The following is a 25,524-nucleotide window of genomic DNA, read 5'->3' as shown; positions in this document are numbered from 1 at the left end:
TTAAACCATATCTATGGGTTCCTTCAACCATAGTGGGCAAAAAGTTGACTCATCCTGGTCAGCAATACACACACTAGCAAATACACATTACAATTCAGCTAAAGAACTTTTGAGGTTTATCAGTTCTATGTCCTCCGACAGCTGTTGTGATTTACTCTGCAAGTTGATATTTGCATTTAATTAACAGCAAGCTTGGCTTAATCATCTTTGTCTTCTAGTTTACTGATAATTGAGTTTCCTGTGCAAGTTTAAAATCTATATTTGACTTGCACTCTGTATGTGTCTAGCAGTATATTAGGTGGACTCCAGCTGAGCCCTGTGTTAATTGCAACTTCATTTGTCCAGCCACACTGACCATTTGTCCTAGAGACAAGAGATTGGTGACTGTAGTGTCAGTGCCATTTGCATATCACTGAGCATGTAACTTGAGTGGAGAGAGGACCAGGCTCATTAGATCACACTTCTTGAGCTGAACTTCTATCGGCAGGACAGAACTTAGACACATTAGACTGCTGCATGAGCTTCAAGCAAAAAATGTTCTGCCTACCTCCAGTCAGACTGGTGCTCTTGTCAAGCCTCTTTTCATCCTTATGTTTTGGTGAAACCATCTATCTCCAAACCAATGAAGAAGAACCCACTGGAACCGTGATTGCAGTTTTATCCCATCATTCACTATTTAATTCTACGGAGAAGCCTGATACCAACTTTCGACTGATGAAGCAATCCAACAGCTCATTCATCCATGTTCGAGAGAGCGATGGCCAGCTGAGTATTGGGAAAAGGATAGACCGAGAAAAAATTTGTCGGGGCTCTCCAAACTGTGTCCTGTCTCTGGACATGGTCAGTTTTTCCAAAGATCAATTCCAACTCATCAATGTGAAAGTGGAGGTGAGGGATATCAATGACCATAGCCCACATTTTCCAAATTCTGAGATGCAAGTGGATGTCTCTGAAGCAGCTCCATTAGGTACCAGAATCCCTCTACAGATGGCAGTAGATGAAGATATAGGCCTGAACTCTGTCCAGGACTATCTAATCTCTGGAAATAGTAACTTTGGTATTGACGTACAGACAAGGGCGGATGGACTGAAATATGCTGAACTGATTCTTATGAAAGAACTTGATAGAGAAATTGAGTCTTTTTATACCTTGGAGTTGGTGGCTAGCGACAATGGAAGCCCTCCGCTCTCTGGAAGTACAACAGTCAACATCCGTGTCCTGGACTTCAATGATAACACCCCAGTCTTTGAGAAGAGTTCCCTCACTGTGGACTTGTTGGAAGATGCTCCTGTAGGATCATTTCTTTTAGACCTCAATGCGATTGACTATGATGAAGGTGCAAATGGAGAAATCATATATGGGTTCAGTGCACAGGTGTCTCAAGAGGTACGTCAGCTTTTCAAAATTGATCCGAAGTCAGGCACTATAACTTTAGAAGAGGAAGTAGATTTTGAGACTAAAAATTCTTATGAGTTTGATGTTCAGGCTCAAGATTTGGGTCCAAACCCACTAACTGCAACCTGCAAAGTCACAGTGCATATTGTAGATGTGAATGACAATGCCCCAGCAATTATTATCACTCCCTTGACTTCTACTAGCATGGGAGTAGCCTATATAACTGAAGCAGCTGCCAAAGATAGCTTTATTGCACTGATCAGTGTAGAAGACAAAGACTCTGGGATAAATGGACAAATTCATTGTACACTTTTTGGCCACGAGCACTTCAGGCTACAGCAAGCCAGCGAGGACAGTTTCATGATAGTCACCACCTCACTTCTTGACAGAGAAAAGATTGCTGAATACAACCTTACCCTTGTGGCTGAAGACCTTGGACTCCCTTCATTGAAGATGACCAGACAGTATAATATTCGGGTGAGTGATGAGAATGACAATGCCCCTTCATTTACTAAATCACTGTACGAAGTATCGGTCTTTGAGAATAATGTCCCTGGGGCCTATATCACCACCGTTGCTGCCAAAGACCCTGACCTGGGGCAAAATGGCAAAGTGTCTTACAGACTATTAGATGGAAAGATAATGGGTCAGTCTTTGTCTACATTTGTTGTCATTGACATTGACTCCGGAGTCCTCCGTGCCGTTAGATCCCTGGACTATGAAAAGCTTAAAGAAATTGACCTTGAAATTGAGGCCAGTGACCACGGTGTTCCCAAACTTTCAACCCGCACTCAGCTGAAAATAAAAATACTTGACAGAAACGATAACCCACCAGTGATAATATCTCCTTTACTAGACAATGGATCTGCAGACATTTTGTTGTCAGTCAAGTCCCCCAAAAATTACTTAGTGCTTAAAGTGAAAGCTGTGGATGCAGATGAAGGACTGAACTCACAACTTACCTATACTATTCTTCAGGATAAACACAAGCTCTTTACCATCAACAGGGCAAGTGGGGAAGTTTCACTACGCAGGATAATAAAGCCAACGCAAGATGTGGACCTTAGCTTTGTGGTTGAGGTCCATGACAGTGGTAGGCCTTCTCTGTCAAGCAATGCTACCATAAAGTTCATTCTCACTGGCAACCTTCCATCCAGTGTGGAAGTAGTTGGCATGCAGTCAGCAGAGGAAGAGGAAGAGAAACTCAATCTATCCATTATCTTCATTGCTGTTCTATCGGGGGGATGCACTTTGCTGCTTGTAGCCATCGTATTTGTGGCTTGTTCCTGTAAACACCGAAGTGGACATTCTAAGCAGAAATCCCAAGAGTGCAGGAGGGACGTTGAAGACTGTCTACTCAATACCACAGCTACTCCTAAGGATTCCTCCTCTACCTCTTCTGAGTCTTGTCAATTGTCAGTCAACACGGACTCGGAGAGCTGCAGTCTGACATCCAGTAAAGATCAATGTAGGGACCTACATTCAGCTTCCAATGTGAGTATTGCCTATTCATTTTCACCCTGCATTGGCAGATATTGATTTTGAAATTTGTTTTAGAAATTAGATTTTACAAAAAAAAAAGTGATTCTAACCGCATACAGGTAAGGAACACCAAATGGACCATTTTTGTGTTTAAAATGCATCTTTAGGCAAAACTTTTTTTTTTTTTAAGTTTTGGATAGAGCGTGGAAGGGTTAAACTCTCTGTCAATATTTTATTGTTGTCCCCATTGGGGAGATTCACCATCTCCGTTAATACTAGTGACCATTGTCACCAAGAAATAGAGTGAACAGAATTTTAGATTGGTTCCTAGAACAAGAGTTGAGGGGGAATTTTCTAAGTTGTCCAAATGTGGAATTCCCATCCCTTTGGGAGATTTTCTTTAACCTTCTGTTGTGTCTTTGGCACAGGAAGTGATGAGAAATTCCCACAATGGGATACAAACAGCAAAAAAAATAACCAGTCTTCAGTTTTACCCATTCCTCTATCCAAATCGAAAATAAAAGGTTTGGGCTATACATACATATTAAGTGAGAACTAGCATCATAGTAGTGTCATAAAATTATGATAAAACTACTGGTATTATACACCATATACCATCATCTATACTAGGAAAATGTGTCTCTGTCTACACAAGCTGCATACTTTTTGGGAAAAAAATATGCCCCTACAGTTGTATTAAGGATCACATACAAAATAGGGATTCATAGGTACTAGTTCTCACACACCTGCAAATTGTAGACGTGTACAAAAAAGTGGCATCCCTGCATACACAATAACTGCAATGCAAGCAAATCGAAAGTACCAAACAATGCACATCAACTTATTAAACCAGAAACATATTGCCCATTTAACCAATGTGTTTCAATGTGCGCCTTTGTGAATGGGCCCTTTGGTGTAAAGCAGGGATATGCAATTGGTGGACCTCCAGCTATTGCAAAACTACAAGTCCCATCATGCCTCTGCCTCTGGGTGTCATGTTTGTGGCTGTCAGAGTCTTGCTATGCCTCATGGGACTTGTAGTTCTGCAACAGCTGGAGGTCCGCTAATTGCATATCCCTGGTGTAAAGTAATGCTCTTTATAATTATCTAGGCCAATGGGGAAAAAGGATACCATTAAAGTGGTTGTATACTCGATTTTTAAACTTTTACCTACAGGAAAGCCTATAATAAGGCTTACCTGTAGGTAAAAAAAATATCTCCTAAACCTGCACGGTTTAGGAGATATCCCCCTCGGTATGCGCCGCTGACTGCAGCGGCGCATGCGCACAAGGGGATTCTCGGCCTGAAAATCCGGCAGTGGCCGGCGGCCGGAATGAAATCACCCGCGCGCATGCGCGGGAGTGACGATATCGCGGCTCCGGCCACTCACAGCGCCGGAGCCGCGATACCCGGAAGAAACGCCGAGGGAGCATGTCAGCTCCCTCGGCGTGGATCGGGCCAGATGTCGGGGCCTCGTTCTAAGGTAAGTATTTCATAATGAGCTAGTATGCGGTGCATACTAGCTCATTATGCCTTTTGCTTTGCAGGTTTAAAAAAAAAAAAAAATGTGCCGGTTTACTACCGCTTTAATGTTCTCAATGCAGCTTAGGAAGGGTACCAATATTGGGCTCAATTCATGAAGCTTAGGAAGGGTACTAATACTGGGTTCAATTCATGTTACTGAGGAAGGGTACCAATATTGGGCTCAATTCATGAAGCTTAGGAAGGGTGCCAATATTGGGCTCAATTCATGACACTTAGGAAGGGTGCCAATATTGGGTTTTAATTCATGAAGCTTAGGAAGGGTGCCAATATTGGGCTCAATTCATGACGCTTAGGAAGGGTGCCAATATTGGGTTTTAATTCATGACGTTTAGGAAGGGTGCCAATATTGGGTTTTAGTTCATGACGCTTAGGAAGGGTGCCAATACTGGGCTCAATTCTTGAAGCTTAGGAAGGGTGCCAATATTGGGCTCAATCATGACGCTTAGGAAGGGTGCCAATATTGGGCTCAATCATGACGCTTAGGAAGGGTGCCAATATTGGGCTCAATCATGACGCTTAGGAAGGGTGCCTACACTAGACTAATTTCATGAAGCCTGATTTAGCCTTGTAAAGGATTTTACTATTGTGGCACAATTGTGCGTGTTGCACACAGCTGCAGGGCAGGGGGGCCCAACCCCACTCACTTAAATTGGCTGGGTTTGGTGTTGGTAACGCACGGGAAATGTGACATGCGGTTTAATTTTTACTGCAGCAGCAAAGCACAGCACAGTGTCATGTATGCAGCCATGAGCGGCTTTATGCCCAGGTTCAGGGGATTGGTTAGAGTGGGTTAGTGAAAACACAGTTCAACTGCCTGGTTTTACTGCCCCCTAGCTGGTGAACACAGCCTTGCAGTTATTGTGCTAAAGACAAAGATTTGTGGTTTCTCCACTAGGATCCCAAGCTACACCAGAAGGAGCTCTGTAAATCCCGAATTAGATAGGATGGAGCACATAGGGGGTGCATTGTTTTCAGTGGGTCAGCAATCCCTAAGACTTGCATTTTGAAAAGGAACAGTAAAGTACAATCACTCAAATACTGCAATGTAGGAAACTGAGCTTGGATGTGTAATGTGTCTGTGCCTTATACATAAACTATAAAAGGAATCAAAAACCTTTAAAGCGCTAATACGCATTTATTTCATTTACATCTAGGTGTTCTCCTTCACATGTAAATGAAAAAAGAAAAGACTTTACATGTCCTTTATAAGTAAACCGCAAATCGGGGACAATAGTGTCCTCACACAGATGTCATTGCACTGTTATATCCAGAGAACGTGAAAACTGAATCATTGGTTTTAGGGCCAGTCCACACCATAGAAACGTGTTCCGGATGCTTTTCTGCAAACGTGTTTTTGGCTGCGTTCCAGTGCATTTTTGATGCGTTTTGGTGCAGTCCAGGGTCTTTTTTGACCCCCTCTTTTTTTCTTAAAGGGGTTGTAAAGGTAAAAAAATTTTTCACCTTAATGCAATCTATGCATTAAGGTGAAAAAACATCCGATGATTAGCGGCCCCCCAGCCCCCCTGTTTACTTACCTGAGCCCTTGAATGTCCCGCGTTGTGAACGCACTGGCTTCTCAGCTCATTCACTGGATGATTGATAGCAGCGCAGCCATTGGCTCCCACTGCTGTCAATCAAATCAATGATGCGGCGCGGCAGGGCCGAGTGATACAGTCGGCAGCTATAGCCGCTGACTGTATCGCTGTATCACGGGGGCATGCCCGCAAGCCAACCCCCTTGGGAGAGTGCTTCCCAGAACGGGGGTTAGCCGATGCAGGGAGGAGCCAAGACAGCCACCGAGGGACCCCAGAAGTCGAGGATCAGGGCCACTCTGTGCAAAACGAGCTGCACAGTGGAGGCAAGTATGGCATGTTTGTTATTTAAAAAAAAAAAAAAAGGAACCTTTACAACCTCTTTAACCTTTAATAAGGATATGTTTGTTCCAGTGCGTTTTTGATGCGTTTTACCATGCTCCAATACGGTCCAGTGCAGTAAAAGTGCAACATGTTCTACTTTTTTTTTTTTTCTGGAACTGGAACTGACCACGCTGGTGTGAACTATGCCACTGGAAACCATATAACCTACTTTCCATGCATTTTTGATACAGAAAGAAAAACGCACCGGACTGCATGTGTTGTAAACTGGCCCTTAGTGACAATGTAATGGTATATTTTCTAGACTGGAGAGGAGAACCAAAAACCAACTTTAAGGGCCAGTTCACACCACATGCAGGCCAGTGTGGCTTTTTTTCTGTGCCAAAAACGCATGGAAAGTAAGTTATATGGTTTCCAATGGCATAGTTCACACCAGTGTGGTCAGTTCCAGGGCTTTCCAGTGCCAGAATTTTTTTTCCTGCACTGGACTGTACTGGAACGCAGTAAAACACGCTTGAACGCATCCAAAAAGCATCAGACATGCACCGGGCCCCAGTACAGTGGAAAAAAAAAAACAGGCAAAAGAAAAAAAAGCATCTGGAAACTCATCAAGAATCCACCAAAAACGCATTAAAAATGCGCATACAGAAACGCATCCGGATCGAATCTGGAGTGTGCTTTTGTGGTGTGAACCAGCCCTCACCCTACATTGTATTTTTTCATTTCTTTGCAGAGCTCGGTTGGTGCCCCTTTACCTGACTGGCAGCAAGAAAAGACAACAGAGAGTAGCAGGTAAATAAAACAACTCGCCTATCTATTCTACCACTAATGTATATTCTCTACATATGCTCTATATATACAGTAAATACTGCATAATGTATATAATAATACATAAATATAATAATAAATTATATATATATATATATAATAAAATAATAAAATATATACACACACCCTGTTTCCCCAAAAATAAGACCTAGCGTGATTGGCGGGGATGGCTGCAATATAAGCCCTACCCCGTTTCCCCCGAAAATAAGCCCTACCCTGAAATTAAGACCTACAAGGACTTTAACTAGGGCTTATTTGGGGGGTAGGGCTTATATTGCAGCCATCACCGACAATCACGCTAGGTCTTATTTTCGGGGAAACAGGGTAGCTTACCACACACATTACAATTGGATTGTACAACCTCCTGTATGAAACCCAAAAGCAAACATTTATTGTATTGCAGCTTACCAAATTAATCAGATGTGATGTCTGCATTCGTTTTCTTTTTTTAGGCTTGCTCTCTCGTATTTTCATCAGCAAGTCTTTTGTTTTTCAAAAGCACAAGCCCTCTTAGAGATGAATCGATTTACAAGGAGGGTGACAAACCATTGACCACTGGCAGGGGTGCTCACAATAATCAGTTTTTATTTATTCATGTATAATCTTTCTCCCAACAAGAAAACACTGTTGCTGTAACTGAGGTGTGAGCTGGAGTATGACTTCAATTTGTTGGTGTATTTAAATCCAGTACATCTAACACCCCCCCCCCCCCCACTGGCAATGCTGCCGTCTGTGCTCCTTCATCCAGAGTGGGGGCACACTAATACTTGAGTGATGTTACTGGCCAGATCACCAGGTGATAACCGAAGGGAAAAAAGAAAAAAAAAGAATGCAGCCACCACATCTAATGACTGGCTGCAATATATTCAATTTTTGGTTTTGAGTTTATTACCGCTTTAAATCTACCAACAACTATGTAGTGTAAGGGCAATGCTGACTGGATAGATGAGGTGGGTCCTCCTATTACATTGTTTTGGTAAATCTAAGATTGGTTGATGAGAGAATTGTACGGTCAGATTGTACTGTGTATGGTGACCCTTAAAGCATTATTATTACAAGTGTGATATGTCCAAAGAGATAACTTGCATAAAATATCACAAAAAACACTTTATAGACTTGTGCAAGTTATTATTTTGGAGACTGCACTTAAAGCTGAATTGCAGGTATGGATTTTATAGCGTAGTCCATATTGGACTGATGTAGGTATACGTATTCCATAGTTGTGGGATCCCTTTGGAAGATAAAAATCACTGTAGTAGTCACTGCAACTACAGTGATCGCCAATGTCACCCAGGTCCCGTGCCGATTGGCTGCCCTGCTGCATAGTGACCAATGGGGTCACTCACTTGACATGGGTGCCATTCACAGATTGCTTTGTATTTTTCTTCTCAATGAATGCAAAGGTCTTTTCTGCATAACAACTTATATTTCATTTTTCCTTTCTTTAAATCTATATTTTCATTTCAGTGACCTGCCGCCAGAGCAGCTCAGTGCTGAGGACAGTGGGAAAGGTGACAGTGACAATGACAGTGCCTCTGACACCAGCAAGGAAGGGGTGAAGAAGGGAAGTGTGCTGCTGCCCATCCAGCAACAGACCGGTAAGTTTCCTTTCACCACCTCTCACTTTTCTTCCTTTCATCTTTTACACCCAACTAAAATTTCGGTTTAAAGAAGCGCAATACATTCCAGGTATGCAAAGGCTACAGTTTGTTTTATTATTAAAAAGCAGCCACAGCTTGAATAGAAAGGCCTGTCCTCGGTCAGCATACTGTAGAACAGGGGGGTCTCCAAACTTTTCACCAGGAGGACCACATTGCCAATTTGTACACGGGCCAGAAAAATCTGTTTAGAAAACCAATAAATGTGCTTGCCGCACATCTGTGCGCCCAGAGTCTTCCAAAACATTTGTGCGCCCATCAGTGTCTCCCTGCACATCCGTGCGCTCATCAGTCTTCCCCATATCTATGTCCCCATCAGAGTCTCCCCCATATCTTTGTCCCCATCAGAGTCTCCCCCATATCAATGTCCCCATATCTATGTCCCTATCAGAGCCTCCCCCATATCTATGTCCCCAGTGTCCTCCATATCTGTGTCCCCATCTCCCATCAGAGTCTTTCCAATATCTGTGTCCCTGTCAGAGTCTTCCCCATATCTATGTCCCCATCAGAGTCTTCCCCATATCTGTGTCCCCATCAGAGTGATCCCCATATCTGTGTCCCCATCAGAGCCTCCCCCATATCTATGTCCCCATCAGAGTCTTCCCTATATCTATGTCTCCATCAGCGCCTCCCGCATATCGGTGTCCCAATCAGAGTCTTCCCCATATCTGTTCCCCATCGGAGTCTTCCAATAATCTGTGTGCTGAATGCGGAAGGATCACTAATATATACAGCAGGCAGGAGCTGGGAGGTGCTGCACCGGTGAAGTCATTGGTTGCTAGAACGCTGGCGGTCCTAGCAACCAATCCACAGTACGGAGTTGGGAGCAGCTTTGTCCAGGGTTTGCTAGGACTTGCTGCTGAGAACAGCAGGGGTCTGGAAAAGCAAGCAGACCAGCAATACTGTGTCTGAGTGAGCTGCGGGCTGGATGTGGTCTGAGGTTTGGAGACCCTGCTGTAGAGAAAGACCTTTGCTCTCTTTGTGGAATGAGTGGCCTCTTTGCGACTTTTCTTTTTGATGCACCTGAAATGAAATCAGATGATTTAATCTGAAGGTTCAAATAAGGAAACCGAAACCGAGAATTAAAGTGACAATAAACCATATACTTTTTTCTAAATTTCTCTATACACATCCACATCCAATTCGTTTTTTTCTGAAATTGTTTGTGTGTTTTTCTGCCTCCTTATAATGTCCTCTGTTAGCTTCCGAACCTCTCCTTTCCCCCCGAAACCTTCCCTTTGTTTGGTATGACTACTAGGTTATATGTTGTCATATACACTGCCTATATACACTACAAATCCCATAATCCATCTTGGGAGCAAGAAAACAATTTTGAGTGGTATTGATAGGCGGTTGGGAACCGGTAAAAGCGTGGCCCAACCACCTATTTTCAATGCCTATGCAAATTAACCCTAGGGATATTGTTATAGCATATTCTATCATATCCAATCTCTGTTTTCCTAGATGCCCCAGACAATGAAAAGGCAGCAGTGTGCCATGGTGGCGAATCACGATGTGTCCCGAGGAACAACAGCCCTCTGTACAGCGGGCACTACACCATCCGATACCAGAAGGAGTATGCCGTGGCCTACTCAATGCCCCCCCCTTACTACAACACCTTTCACCCCGGGGCCAAGAGCACTCCCCATTATGGTAGGACGGACGCCTACTACCATGTCAGCCATCAGCCACCCCAAACTGACTACCAACGAGAATTATCATACCGAAGTGCCACCCTGTCCCCATCCCGACTCTGCAGGGGACCTCCACAGATACTCTACAGCCACGAAGTGCCATCACAAGCCCGTCGTACTGAAGTCTCTTCCGATTTGTAAATCTGGATTTATGTTGGGGCGATAAACTGCTATCAGTAATTTTTGTTGCCCAGGAAAGCTAACACTTAACCTGAACCATAAAAATCAATGCTGAACTCCAGGTTGGTGACCCCCACCATTACCTATAACCATTAAGCCACACAGCTAGGTCACCTCCCCAGCCTCCAGCCTCTGATTGGACAACAAAGGAGCAGCAGAAGACTCATGAGGTCATCTCTCCTTCCGTCTGAATTTTCCTTATCAGCACGTTTGCATGCGGCACAGCTTGATCGGCTCACAGTATAACTCCCTCCCTCTTACAAGCCACAGATATCATATCAGAATGAGGTACTTGTACTAGCTGGATTTAAACATGCACTCAATGAATTAACAAATCTATGAATTTATTTTTTTTATTTTATTTTTTTATATCTACCTGGAGTTCAGCGATAATGACTGGGCGACACCCCCCGTAATAACAGAACACCATTTGGGTTTTGCCAGCCATATGTGCATTTAGCTTGTGTGTTTATTATTTGTTGTAGACTGTAAATAGGACATTTCTTCTGTATATTGAGAATTTAGCCTTTCAATAAATATTTATTATGCAAAAGTGCACAGAGTAATTTACTGTATGTAAGGCTTTGTTTAGAGTTGTGGTTGGAGGGTGGAAAAAACATATATTTTTTATAGGGATCTTTACATAGGGCAGCCACGGTGCTTCGCTTTGCAGCTAAAATGACCTGACTTAGGCTGGATTCACACCTATGCATTTTTAGTGCTTTTTGCAGATTTGCACTACAGAATGTGTTCCATAGGAAACCATGTTAAATGAATTGTAGTGCAAATCGGCAAAATGCAAAAAGCACTAAAACTGCATAGGTGTGAATCCAGCCTTATAGCACTTAGCGCGTGGCAAGCTCACTGAACATTAATAGTCCATGGGGAAGCACTGCAAATGCTCCACAACCACCTGCAATGTACGTGGTTGTGGTGCATTTATCAGCAAAATTACAGTTAAAACAGGCCTCCCAGGCCAGGGAGTACTTTTTTTGGTCTCCCGGGACCATTTTCGGGCTTCCAGGGCCGAGAGTGCTTTTTTTGGCCACCTGGGACCATTTTCGGATCTCCCAGGCCCAGGAGTGTGTTTTTTTTTTTAACCTCCAGGAACCATTTTCAGCCTCCGGTACGAGCACAGATCTGGGCTTCAGAGGCCAGGGAGACTTTAGAAAAATGTCTAAATCTACCCTTAGGCAAGCATGCCTTCCAGTATTTGGTTGCCTCTGGGTCTAAGTACATGATACTATAGCTCCTGGCCTGATGGCACAGGGACAAAGCGAACGAAACAGAAAAGAGTACCAGTGGCATTTAGGATGAACAGACGTGGGCTGTAGTGATACAGGTGAGTATCTGTACAAAAGTCCAGAGTCTGGTTGTGGCCTGGGCAAGAGGTAGATGATGGTGGGATCCCAAGATAATCCAAGGTGAGGGCAGGCAGCATGCACAGTACCTGGCCTTCACCTTGCCTAATTCGTTCCTGCCTTTGGGTGGTGTACGTGATGCAGGCTTTTTTTTTTTTTGTCTGGGCCGTGACCTACCTGACCTACATACAGTGACCTACCTACATTGACCAGCCTGACCCACATACTCTGACATTTACATACACTGTCTGGCCTACCTCAGCTCAGCCGTGGTGTGTGGTGTCACAGCAGCCAGGCAGGCAGTCAGTCAGTAGTCAGAGGAGTAATCATTATATGCCTATAACCTCTTAGTCTCTTGTAAGTGTTTTTAATCCCACTGTGCCTGTAATAAATCTTTTAACCACTACACTTAGAGGCGGATGTAGAGAGCAGGAGGTCTTGGATGGAGCATAGAAGATAGTTTGAGTGATATTTGGGACGAAATTGGTGATGTAGCTCAGGGCAAAGTTGTGGACGGCTTTGTATATTAGTATTTTGAATCATATATGCTGAGTGATCGGAAGTCAATTGAGGGAATTGGCAGAGCGGTTGGTAAGGCGGATGAGTCCAGTGGCGTCACTAGGGTTGGTGTCACCTGGTGCGGTAAAACATGGTGTCACCCCCCCCCCCATCTAGGCTGCCCAAAACCATTCAAGTAGCACACGGTCATGGGGCACACCCCAAATCATCCCTTGTAACTGATAGGATAGGGTGGTAAAGTGGCAGGTTAGGGTAAAATAGGGTGGTATAGTGGCAGGTTGGGGTGGTATATGACAGGTTAGGGCAGTATTGGGGTGGTATAGGGCAGGTTGGGGTGGTATAGGGCAAGTTAGGGTGGCACAGGGCAGGCTGAAGTGGCACAGGGCAGACTGGGGTGGTGTAGGGCAGGCTGGGGTGGTAAAGGGCAGGTTGGGTTGGTACAGGGCAGGCTGGGGTGGTATAGGGCAGATTGGGTTGGTATAGGCAATTTAGGGTGGCACAGGGTAGGTTGAGGTGGTACAGGGCAGGCTGGGTTGGTGTAGGGCAGGTTGGGGTGGCGCAGGGTAGGTTGGGGTGGTATAGGGCAGGTTACATAGTTACATAGTTAGTCAGGTTGAAAAAAGACACAAGTCCATCCAGTTCAACCTTAAAAACAAATAAATAAAATAAAAAATAATCGTACAATCCAAATACCCAAATTTATGCCCACAATTGATCCAGAGGAAGGCGAAAAAAAAACCCCAGCAGAGCATGATCCAATTTGCTACAGCAGGGGAAAAAAATTCCTTCCTGATCCCCCAAGAGGCAATCGAATTTTCCCTGGATCAACTTTACCTATGTTAGTACCCAGTTATATTATGTACATTTAGGAAAGTATCCAGGCCTTTCTTAAAGCAATCTACTGAGCTGGCCAAAACCACCTCTGGCGGGAGTCGGGGAGGTTGAGGTGGCACATGACAGACTGAGGTGGTACAGGGCAGTCTGGGTGGCACATGGCAGGCTGGGGTGGCACAGAGTAGGCTGGGTGGTAGAGGGCAGGCTGGGGTGGCACAGGGCCAGGAGGGGAGGGGGTGTTGCTGGACACAACTATATTATATCAGATATAGGCACAGTGGGCTACTGAGTAGCTGAGTGTGCTGGTCTGTTGGGGGGGGGGGGGGGGGTGGGTTGGGTGGACACAGCTATATTATATATACTATAAAGTTGTGTCTAGCAGACCACCTTGCACCCCCCCCCCCCGCCTTCATTATCACACTAGCACATCACAGAGAGGGCGCCAGACACTGAATCCTCCCATATCCCACGTCAGCTCTCAGGTGGCGTGCTGGTACCATGGCCACCTATCACACCTTACCTCGCATGCTATCAGGGGGTCTGTACTGTACTCACACTTCCGAGCGCCAGCTGGAGAGGAGACGAGGACAGTGCAGCCGCGCCGCCCGGGCAGAGATAGTGTGTGACATCATTGTCTGTGAGATGTGACAGGCTCACTGGCTCAGTAGGAGGAAGAACCTGGAGAACGAAGGACACACGCGGCGCTGGAGGTGTTGTTCCAGCGGGGTCAGCTGCAAAAAAAAAATGCCAGGGATTTCCTCACCCTCAGGAGAGTTGGGATGGTGTCACCCCTCTAGCGAGTGTCACCCGGGTGCAGACCGCACCTCCCTAGCAACGCCACTGGATGAGTCTAGCAGCAGCATTCATGATATACTGAAGGGGAAATTGTCTGTGTAGAGATTGGCCAATGAGGATGGAGTTGCAATAGTCCAGATGACAAAAAACAAGGGAGTGAATTAGTAGCTTGGTGGTGTCATTGGTTAAGAAGCAGTGATTTTGGATATGTTGAGGCAGCAAGATTTGGAAAGTAAGGCCGCGTACACACGCGCGGACTGTTCGCCCAACTTTGTCCGTCCAACAGTTTCGGCAAACAGTCCGCTCAAACTTAGCATGGACGGACATGGCCACACACGACGGACGAACAGTTTGCTGAAACCGTGCGCGATGACGTGAACGGCACGTACGACGGGACGAAAAATACGACGTCCTATACACTGCATTATAGCTTTCGGCGTGAAAATCCTTTCTGAGCATGCGCGCAACTTTGTTTGACGAACAAGCCTACACACGAGCGGACTGTTCGCTGAAACAAGGTTTCAGCGGACAGTTTTACGGAATTTCCGAAAAACCTTGTCCGTCCAACTGTCCGCTGAAACTGTCCGCTGAAAGCCCACACACGAGCGGACTGTCCGCCCAAACACTGTTCAGCGGACAAAGTTGGGCGAACAGTCCGCGCGTGTGTACGCGGCCTTAGTGGAAGTTTAGCCAAAAGGAGAGTTCAGAGTAAAGGTTGGGCAACTAGGAAATACCGTAGTTGAGGTGAGAAATAACAGGGGAGCAAATTGGTAGTCTGGTGGTGCCATTCGTTAAAAAGGGGTGAATTTTTTTCAAAGCTCGAGTTGAAGGCAGCAAGATCTGGATAGTGATTGGTGTGGGTCTGATATTATACAGATGTTTTTATTCTACATATGTTGCATATTTTCCCTTATCTCTCTCTATTGATTGCAGGGGCAACAGGGTTGGGTCAACCCTCTCAAAAGGAGGTCTTAACCCTTCCCCACTCAAGCCAAAACTAGGAAAAACCTATGTGAAATGGTAAATCGTAGAAAATATCAAATTATCCTTTAAAAGACAGTGTGATGCTACAACAGCTGGGGGCATTTACCCAGAAGCCCTTTAAGATAACAGCACATGGGAATCTATTACAAATGTATCCAACTTACGTTCTTCTCTGGGATGCCTGCACTAACAATGATACAAAAAAAAAGTCTTTCTAAAAAATCATTTATTTGCAAAACCATTGGCATAAAAAGAACAATAAATATAGTTATACTTATTTACAGCATTTGCATAAGTTAGAAAAAAAGCTATACAAGACACTTAGCAGACATACAAACAGTGTGAGCAAACTCACCGAAGACAGTGAATAGGTGACTACCAGATCCAAGGTCGGGCACTTGAAGAAAGCTTCAGAAAGAACTGCATCTAAAGCAACCAATCTGATTATTTTTTTAAATTAATGGGAGTATCTGGCTGCTAATAGTAACAGACCATGGTTCTTTCTGACACTTTCATGGAAGTTGCCTACGGGCAGCTTTTTTTCGTCCCAAGGGCTACAACACATGGTCATGTTAAAGCGAATGGCGCTCAGTATTTGCCATGTACAGCTCCTAAATGTCCTTCACATTGCGCCAAGGCCAGTTACCCCCATTTCTCACACACAGGCATATTAAGTACAAAGATCTTCTTCTCCCATAATAGGGGCAAAATTTGCTGCTGAATAATCCGATGACATTCTACAGATCCCAGAAGGACCGACCCGGCCATGCCTGACCCACAGGAAGAACCAGAATGTGGAATAAACTAAGGCACTTGTACAGTTCCACTGAGGTAGGCAGTGCACTGCTGGGCTAAGAGCAAAAGAGAGGAAGTTGGCATTACTCTTGTGTTACCAATTCAGAAGCAAAGAACTCCTCCAAAAGGAGTTCAAGTCCAGTTATCCCAAACTGCAGATCTTCTGAACACATGGAAGCATTGACTATACCCTAAAAGCAGAACATGGGTCTGGAATTCTCAATGACGCGTCCAACAGTCTCCACCAAGGTGGTCAATTCAGAAACGTTATTAAAGGTCTGTTACTTTGTTCTCCACCAGTGCCGAGATCTGCTGCAGACGGTAGGCCAGTTGCATCTTCTGTCCATTGGGATCCTCCTCTAGAGCTGCGCTAATCTGGGGGGAAGAAAAGACAGAACATGTTAAGGAGGAACTTCAGTTTCATTTAGTTTTGGTCAACCCACCCACCGTAGGACCACCATCTCTACTAGCCTGTTGAGTGTGCAGATGTGTCAAAGGGATCTGCCTGAATTTGAGTCCTAGCAAAGCCTGGCGGCACCTCTGCGCATGTTTGTTTTTTTTTTTGTGTCAGGTCTTCCATGCCAGTGCCATCTTGGCACATGTGTGGGAAAACCCACTTGTGCGCAGATGTGCTGCAGGGACTCACAGCCTTGTGGCACAGCTGAGCATGTACAGAATCCAGGGGATGCAAACACCATTCTTGCCTAGGCAGCACAAACGTGCTATAAATTATCCATATGTGAGAGAGGAAAGTGGAGAAATAAGTTTTGATGGAGGGTGAAGGTTAACGTTAAAATGTACATCTGGGGCAAAATTATACAGAAAAATATTTGTTAATCAGCCATAAATTCTGTAAGTTCTCTCCTAGACTACAGAACTCCACCTATCCCTGTTCCTCTAGTCTCCATAGTCATAAATCGATTTCTTTCCCAACAAAACATCCCTATCACCTGGGTTGTCCATATAATGATAAAACTCTAGATTGTCACCAAATCCATGATGGGCAGCACATTATTGTTAGAACAAGTTAACAGCCTAATCCAGAAAAAAAAAAAAAGAAGCTTGCCCTCACCCCTTCCTCCCAAATGACAGACAATACCCCATGTTGATGGTCCCAAAATGAGGACTACTAGGGATCCCAACACAGGCTACATGTGGTTTAGATCAATGTTTCTCAACTCCAGTCCTCAAGTACCCCCAACAGGTCAAGTTTTCAGGATTTCCCTCAGATGAAACGGCTGTGGTAATTACTAAGGTAGTAAAAATGATCAAATCACCTGTGCAAAATAGGAGAGCCTGAAAACATGACCTGTTGGGGGTACTTGAGGACTGGAGTTGAGAAACACTGGGTTAAATGACCATTGGGAAAATAAATATTAGGATTCACTTGCCCAAAGTTCAACATGCCTACTTTACTGTTACTGCTTATATCATGTTGGAGTTTGCATGCTGTCCCTGTGTATCTGTATATACTGTATGTGAGATTGTAAGCTCCTTAAAGTAGAACTGAAGGCATTTTCTTTTCAATTTGGATAGAGTAAGGGAAGGTATAGCCCCTGTAAGGTTTGTTGCCACTGAGTGTCGCACTGGGGAGATTTCCCTTTACTTCCTAACCCCAACAGGAATTAAGAGGAAAACCATGGCAGGTGCCGCTTGGTAGGGGGGGAGGGAGACCAGTAAATATCCGTTCACTGATCTCCCTAACCTAGTAAGATCCCGGAAGTTTCCCAGGCCGCTGCGGCTGGGGAAAAAAAACGCAATCTGCACTCCATTATGTTCAGTGAAGGGCAGATGAAAAATCAAGGGCCTAATAGCTTCTCAGCCTTTTGGCTAAGATTGAGTGGATAAGGTGGAGGAGCTGGCGTCAACCTGGAGACTAAACGGGGTGGTGCTATGCAAACTCGCCAAGTTGATGGGGGCCTGGAAGGGCTCGTATCAGTTGAGGCTGTTTTTCTATCGGCAGCTCTCTAAGGGGCACTTTGATTTATAGCACCACGGTCACTGCACCATACCACCCTTTTTTCCCCCTGTCTCCTGGGCTGGGCCTTTTGGCTGGAACCGGAGGAAATTTTTGATTCCTGGCCGGAGGGGCCTTATCATTGTGTCACACATTGACCACTTTTCACTCTCCTCTCCACTTCCTTCTCCCCCACTTTCTTTTTTCTTAATGCCCTTTATTTGTCACTTTTTGTATTTTATTGTTTGTACAAGTTCTTGCACGTGTGACTGGTAGGGGGTAGGTCCTCGGGCATGTCCTGAAAGCCTTGGGAGGGGGTGGACATGGCCGTCTGGCTTGGTTCGCCCTCTCTCACAGGTTCTCCCTTTGGGGGAGCCCCACCAAGTACTTGGGTGGGTCTGTTTCGGAAGACCCTTTAGAGAAAGGTGTCTGTCTGGTTTCGGCCAGATGGACCAAGCGTAAAGTACCCCAGTCCCCCTCTGGATCCTCACGCCCCAGGGGATCAGGGCAAGGCCCTCTGATATTAGAGGGCTTGTGTACACCCATTGCACGTTTTTGTGTTTCACTCTTTGTGTGTGCGCACATTTTTTTGGCACAGGGTGAGGTTTTTGAGCTTTTCACACACCATGGGCTTTCAGAAAAAAAAGAATCATGGGCCTTATAGACCTTTGATGTTTCACTAACCTGTCACAAAAAAATTGTATCATATGTGATATAAAGTTTTAGTGAAAAAAAAAAAGTGAGAAAATAAATTACAGCCAAGTACATTGTGAACTGTTACACTAAGATCATGTGACACGCTATATCATGTTTGGGGGTTTTAATTAATCTTAAGGCCTAAAATGCTTTTTTTGATAAATATATCGTATGTGAAAAAAAAAGTGCAAAAACTGCTTTGGCAGAAAAAGGGTTCATGACTAGAGAAACCAGCACACATAAAAAATACATATAAATCGCTGACCTGATCATAGTACTTGTTGATATAATTATAGAGTTCTTGAAGGGCGACTAGGGAGCTGAGATCTTCTGAATGAATCTGAAAGGAGAAAAAAAGTGAGCTAGAATGGCAATAAACAGCAAACACTCACATAGAACAAATGATAAAAAAAAATGCAGGTAAAAACACAGAAAAATTAAGTATATGAAATGCTTACTTGCATTTCCATCAATTATTTTTTATATTGACCTAAGATGTGCCTTCAAACTGGCTCAAAATTTTGGCAAGTCTAAGAGAGTCCATCCCCTAGCATAGCGCTCCCCCCCCCCCCCCTTTGCACGTCATAGCCCTCTGCTCTTCTCTAGTGTCTAATCTAGTTATTTTCTGTGCTGGTCCAGCTCCCACATGACCTTTTATGCAGCTGCCGGGGTAGGAGCAAAGGGTGTCTATTGGTGACTCGCATCCAAGATGGCAGTGCTCAGCAGTAGTCTGGGGGCTTTTGGAGGTTTACATAAGGGAGGTTTTTCAGGTAAATAACATGAATAAAGTAAGATAAATGACCTTAAAGCTCAACCCCCCCCCCCCCCCCCCCATTCCTCTCCTCCACAGTTTTGACAGTATGTTATATTTTATAATTACCCTTTCTTGACATATTTGGGTTGGTCATTTCATCTCCGGGGCAGATGTGTCACTCTATGCATCATTGCACGGTTATTAAGGGGCAGCATGGTGACTACTTTTCTGGGGATGGGATGGGTCCAAGACACCCTCTCATGGGACAGGTCCGTGATGTGCCCCCCATAATGGATGAGTTCCTGATGCCCCCCACAGTGGACAAGTCCGTGACTCCCTTCATAGTAGACAGTTCCTTGTCACCCCCCTCAAGGCATAGGTCATTGATGTCTGCTCAGGGGACAGGTCCATGATGCCTCCTCCCGGGATGGGCCCATGAGCACCCTCCCGAGGGATGGATTCATAACACCTGGCACTCATTGTTCTGGGTTAATTATCACTGGGCATAATTTAACCTGAACTAGTGAGGACCTCCTGTGGCAAAAAGCTTTTACTGCAGAGAACAGCATCAGAGAAGAGGTGATTATTGTAGCCAGAGATGCTTTTTAATTTTAAAAGCACCACTTGGGGGAATATTTCATTTTTAAAAATGTTGCCTGGAGTAAGGCTTTATTATTTGCCAGCCAAGCATGCATGTGCACACAGAATTTGAGAAAGACATTTTTACAAAACTGGGACTGATCACATGATTATAGCTTTTCAGGGAAAAATTCTACCATCGTTGATCAGGATTGTGCTACTTACCCCTGACAGCTCAGTGAGAGAGGAATTCATTTCTTGGTAACTGGCAGGAGTTGCTTGCTGAATGTCAGCATAGTACCTAATACAGAGACAATATAGACCACACAATGACAGGCTTTCTCATATTGATGAATTACCCCACATTAATACAACAATACATAGCGAAGAGCAAAAGAAAATAAATTAAACATATTCAAATAATGTGGTACTGCATAAGAACTGACCTCCATCCTTCTCTTCAGGGTTGCACAGTTGTACAGGCTCTCCTGTACTGACATTGCTTATCCTGATTTTACTGCATACTGATAGCTTCTCACAATGTGCATTAGAAGCTGCAGAAAGTCTGACAGAGCCCAATATATTTCCTGGCTGGAGGATGCCCAGACATCATATAGCCCTTTCCCCTCCAGCCTTTCCATGTTTGATCAGTTATCGCTAACGTTTTCCTTACCACTGTCAATGGAACAGGATGAAACCCTCCAAATGCAGCAAAAGACAGCTATAAAAATCTAGGCAAAGGCCCTGACCCTTACCTATATTATCCAGTATGAAAAAACGTTTTAGGTGGAGTTCCACTTAACCGACACTGTTCTTATTGCTCTATTATAACATAATAAAGTTAATGCATCATTCATAACTCCACATCTTCTTGCCTGTCCAGAGGCAGTTTCCAAAAGACTTTCTAAATGGTAATAAATGGTGATACATATGCAGCTCTCCTACTCAAATGACTAAGTTCAGGTGTTTCCAGTGAAGAGTAATTTGGAATGTACGTCATAAATACAATTTTGCAATTCCAAGCTTTTGGCACAATTTGAAGAAGGCTATTTTTTGTTCTGGAATGACTGTGCCCCTGTGTACCAAGCCAGCTCCAATGAAGACAGTTTGACCAGCTTGATGTCGGAGAACTCAAGTGTTCGGCATAAAGACCTGGCCTCAACCCTACTGAACACCTTTGAGATGAATTGAAATGCAGGCCAGGTCTTCTCTTCAAACATCTGTACCTGACCTCAAAAATGCTCTTTTGGCTGAAGAGACACACATTCCCACAGACACTCCAAAATCTTACTGAAGGTTGATCTTCCAAGAATGGTGGAGGCAGCAAAGGTAGGGGCAACTCCATAACTATGTCCATGGCTTTGAAATGGAATGGGCGATAAACTCATACAGGTGTTATGGCCATCTATTTTTGATGTGGAGACTGATGTATTTAGCTTTGTTCATCAATAGAACGTGTCTACAATTTGATTTTATCAAAATATTATACATGTGTGGTAGATAGACACTTACTTCTCAACCATTTGCTTGTACCGTGGGATTTCACGTGCATAAAGCAGTTTATTGACCGGAGAGTCCTAAATTGGAAGAAATACAGATTAATAAAACTTCTTACAAGCCCCTCAGACTCCTTCCCTTTTATGTTTCCATACTTACTCTGCCTACTTTGTGCTCAGAGATGGTACAGGAGTCTATGAAGGTCTGAGCGATCACTGCAAGGATGGCGTCTACATTGTCAGATACCTCAATATCGAAGACCATTTGAGGATTCTTCAGTATGAGGACCCAGAACCTCTGCATTAGACTGCAGCCAAACATACAAACAGATTTAGGTAAACATCATGTGGATAAAGTGGAAAACAGAAGGTCCGAGGAGCTAACAAAACACACACCTGTGTGTCTTCCAAATGTGGACTGTCTCCGCATCCTCAATGCCATGCTTCTCTGCCATTTCATCTAAGAAATCAAAGATATATTTGATGGCGATCGGTACGGGCCGGTTCACCCCCAACATGGCCTGGAATGTGTCATCAACAAATTTTTGAAGAGTCCCCTATTAGAAGAAAAAGATTTAGGTTCATCTTCTGCTTTCATAAAGACCTAGAAACTATTTACTTTTTTAAGGAGCTAAAAAACAGCAGGGTGGTTGGCCATTCAGGTTAGAGAACTCTCCACCACTTGTGAGGGCAGAGCCTTCCAAAAAAAAAAAAAAAAATCCATTTGGTGTAGCTGAACAGTTACAGTAACAGAAAGGGGACGAAGAGATTAAAAATGGCAATGACCGTTGCTTTTGATGCCACTTACAGTGCCTTGAAAAAGTATTTACACCCCTTAAAATTATCCAAATTTTGTCATCTTACAACCAAAAACAATACTTTGTAGAACCATCTTTCGCTGCAATTACAGCTGTAAGTCCTTTTGGGAAAGTCTCTACCAGCTTTGCGCATCTAAAGAGTGACATTTTTGCCCATTTTTCTTTGCAAAAATAGCTCAAGCTCTGTCAGATCGGATGGAGAGCGTCTGAACAGCAATTTTCAAGTCTTGCCACAGATTCTCAATTGAATTTAGGTCTGGACTTTGACTGGACCATTCTAACACATGAATATGCTTTGATCTAAACCATTCCATTGTAGCTCTGGCTGTATGTTTAGGGTCGTTGTCCTGCTAGAAAGTGAACCTCCGCCCCGGTCTCAAGTCTTTTGCAGACTAACAGGTTTTCTTCTAAGATTGCCCTGTATTTGACTCCATCCATCTTTCCATCAACTCTGACCAGCTTCCCTGTCCCTGCTGAAGAAAAGCATCCCCACAACATGATGCTGTCACCGCCATGTTTCACAGTGATGTGTTCAGGGTGATGTGCAGTGTTAGTTTTCCACCAAACATAGCGTTTTTGCTTTTAGGCCAAAAAGTTCTATTTGGGTCTCATCTGACCAGAGCACCCTCTTCCACATGTTTGCCGTGTCCTCCACATGGCTTCTCACAAACTGCACACAGGACCTCTTATGACTTTCTTTCAACAATGGCTTCAGATTTATTTGTAAAAAATTTAAAAATCATTTATGATTTTCCTTCTACTTCACATTTATGTGCCACTTTGTGATGATCTATCACATAAAATACCAATAAAATACATTTTTGTTTTTGGTTGTAAATGTCGAAAATTTCAAGGGTTATGAATACTTTTTCAAGGCACTGTATATCATTAATGAATAAAAAAAAAAAAAAAAAGAGTGGGGGAGGTTTTTCAACAAGAAATATTGAAGTTCCCCTGAAAGTAGCTGGTGTGATCACCTCTTCAAGACCTAGCTTCCCAAAAAGGCCAGACTGGGCACCAGTTATCTCATGACTATAGTAAAATTTGCAAAGTCCGTTGCTATTGGTGCCACTTATCTCAACCATTAACAAAAAGGTACTAGGGTATATTTTTCAACCTGACATGCTGGTGTTCCCTTGAAAGTAAGTGGTGTGGCAAGTGCCTCAAGACCTAGCCTCAAAAAAGGCCAGGACTGGGCACTTGTCATCTCTTGACTATATTAAGCATGCCAATGGCTGTTGCCAATTATCCCAAACATGAACAAAAGAGACTGGGGTCGTTATTCCAGCCTGACAGTTTTAGTACCTGGTTTGACCAGCTCCTCAGCACCTAGCACCTCAAGATCTAACCCTGGAACACACTAATAAGAACTGACAGCTCCGGTCGCAGCATCTGTTCTAACGATCCAATGTTAGTACAGTGATCTCCCCTACTGAGCTGTTGTGTTCTGGCAGAACACTCTGATTAGCCATCTCAGCAATTGGCTGAGAGCGCTGGTTGGCCGCTGGTTGGCCGCTGGTTTTCCTGCATGCTCAGCCGGCTGACATAGATACGGGCCAAAAGTCAAACGTTTTATTTTTAATCGCCCAACGTCTCCCGACATTGGGCTCGTGCGTACGTGGCTTTAGCCCAAAAAGGCCAGATTGGGCACCTGTCATCTCATGACTATAGTAAGGAAATCAATTTGTGGAGGTTGAATTCCTTTGAGTGGATTGAATATCCCCAATGAATATGTGGGTTCAACTAGATGTAGATCAGTGGAGTGCTCTCCCATGGGTTGACGTCTGTGGGTAACAGATCCAAAAGTGTAAAAAAAAGAAGCACCTGAATACTGAATGATAAAGAGATAGTTTATTGTTTGTAACGTCCATTTAAAACCAGCACGTTTTAAGGAGGCAAGGGTTCCCTTAATCAGGCCTCAAGCAACACAGGAACTAGGGAGATTTGGATATGTAAGAGCAGGAATTGCTGGGGATTTATGTTAAAATCACCATTACCACAATTAGAAGAAAAAAACACACTTAAAAAAACTCAGTAATTCCTAAATTCCAGACCTCCGTAGTTTCAGCATTGCTCAAAATGGTTTGGCTTTTAAGCTGATGCTACAAACCATTTGTGGACCATTGGTAGTCTGGTGCTTGCCCCTTTGGATCTCATGAATATGGACAGGAGCCTCTCCTTTTTACACCCCTTAATCTCATAACTATTATGAGCGCCTTCCATTCCACTCACCTTCATAGAAAGTAAACGTGTCAGGTAGATCTCAGGAATGGCTTTGGCGCGCTCTCTCTCTCGCAAACTGCTGCGCCTCCTGCACGGTTCTGGCTCTTCCATGGACTTCACCAGGTGCCACATTCTAATGCCACCTTCCTCTCCATCTTCCAACATTGGGGTTTCTGTTAGACACAGATGCACAGTCACCAGAGTTCAGAGAAGAGGACAAATCAAGAAGCACAGTTTCTTTGCAGTACCTGAGACAGGTGCTCTTGTTTATTTTCCCAAGACCTACCAACAACAGATTAAAACCAAAATCTGGACTAACAAATTGTGTCCAATTACAAGCACCATGTATATTGTTACTTGAATTTTGGTGCCTTTTCAATATTCCTTTTAGATACGTGCATCAAACAAATCCTGTATTTTGTCTCCTTGTGCAGGAGCTTCCCATAATAAAGACCGGTTACTGCTGCTCTCTCTGCTTGTACAGGGTGACTGGTCTTGTCTCCACCCCCCCCCCCCCCCCCCCCTGTAGTGATCTGCCTCGTCTCCATACCCTCCTGTAGTTTTCTGCAGACAACTTGTAGTGCAACCTTTCTCAACAACCATTTTATCCTAGTAGAAACCTTAAAAAAAAGTAAGGTCTTGGGGAAACCCCTGCAAAAAAATGATCTGCAATTCATGGTATAGCAGTAAATCTCGTAAATGCAAAGATTATTTGAGAAATAGACATGATGGGTAATTTTATGAATTGTTCTGAATTCAATAATAAATTTCAGATATCATCATAAAATAAATATCATTGACAATCGCAAAAATAAAAGCAATAATGGCCACAAAAGAAAAAAAAAAAAACAGAGATTCCCTAACAACATTGGTCAGTGGAGCCATGCCTCCTTAAATTGGTGCTCAATGAGAAGAATGCCACCCTTACAGACAGCTAAAAAGAGTTGGATTGCCATTGACTCTACCAAGCAATGTTGGTCTCAGAACTATGTACCGTATATACTCGAGTATAGGCCGACCCAAATATAAGCCGAGGCCCCCAATTTACCCCCAAAAA

The 25,524-nt window shown here is 44.0% G+C and overlaps 2 protein-coding genes across 5 annotated transcripts in view; one reads left to right on the top strand and one right to left on the bottom strand.

Annotated features, from left to right (window-relative positions):
• Nucleotides 1-516: 516 nt before the first annotated feature.
• On the top strand, nucleotides 517-10,617 carry LOC143987488 (protocadherin-8-like). Its single transcript, XM_077486234.1, has 4 exons — nucleotides 517-2,889; nucleotides 7,030-7,088; nucleotides 8,592-8,722; nucleotides 10,247-10,617. The coding sequence occupies exons 1-4, from the start codon at nucleotides 517-519 to the stop codon at nucleotides 10,615-10,617; spliced, it is 2,934 nt and encodes a 977-aa protein (XP_077342360.1).
• Nucleotides 10,618-15,358: 4,741 nt separating this feature from the next.
• PLXNB3 (plexin B3) overlaps nucleotides 15,359-25,524 on the bottom strand; it is a 158,150-nt gene continuing 147,984 nt past the window's right edge. For all 4 annotated transcript variants that reach the window (XM_077478883.1, XM_077478884.1, XM_077478882.1 and 1 more), the window contains exons 29-35: nucleotides 24,477-24,640; nucleotides 21,823-21,983; nucleotides 21,587-21,734; nucleotides 21,443-21,507; nucleotides 20,156-20,231; nucleotides 18,863-18,937; nucleotides 15,359-16,319 (exon numbers count right to left, since the gene is read on the bottom strand). In XM_077478883.1, the coding sequence (XP_077335009.1) occupies nucleotides 16,215-16,319; nucleotides 18,863-18,937; nucleotides 20,156-20,231; nucleotides 21,443-21,507; nucleotides 21,587-21,734; nucleotides 21,823-21,983; nucleotides 24,477-24,640 (794 nt within the window). In that variant the 3' untranslated portion in view covers nucleotides 15,359-16,214. The remainder of the gene's footprint in view (nucleotides 16,320-18,862; nucleotides 18,938-20,155; nucleotides 20,232-21,442; nucleotides 21,508-21,586; nucleotides 21,735-21,822; nucleotides 21,984-24,476; nucleotides 24,641-25,524) is intronic.

This window comes from Lithobates pipiens, unplaced genomic scaffold (assembly GCF_037356315.1).
Source record: "Lithobates pipiens isolate NorthernLeopardFrog02 unplaced genomic scaffold, aLitPip1_a1.2 Scaffold_1, whole genome shotgun sequence".
In the NCBI taxonomy this organism is placed as follows: Eukaryota; Metazoa; Chordata; class Amphibia; order Anura; family Ranidae; genus Lithobates; species Lithobates pipiens.
The sequence above is the reverse complement of the archived record's forward strand: the minus strand, read 5'-3'. Positions and strand labels throughout refer to the sequence as shown.

Excerpts from the sequence above, each read along its gene's own strand:
- LOC143987488 (XM_077486234.1), top strand. The coding sequence starts at position 517 with ATGAGCTTCAAGCAAAAAATGTTCTGCCTACCTCCAGTCAGACTGGTG. Across the intron at positions 2,890-7,029 it reads ACCTACATTCAGCTTCCAAT|AGCTCGGTTGGTGCCCCTTT; the intron begins GTGAGTATTGCC and ends ATTTCTTTGCAG. Across the intron at positions 7,089-8,591 it reads AAGACAACAGAGAGTAGCAG|TGACCTGCCGCCAGAGCAGC; the intron begins GTAAATAAAACA and ends TTTTCATTTCAG.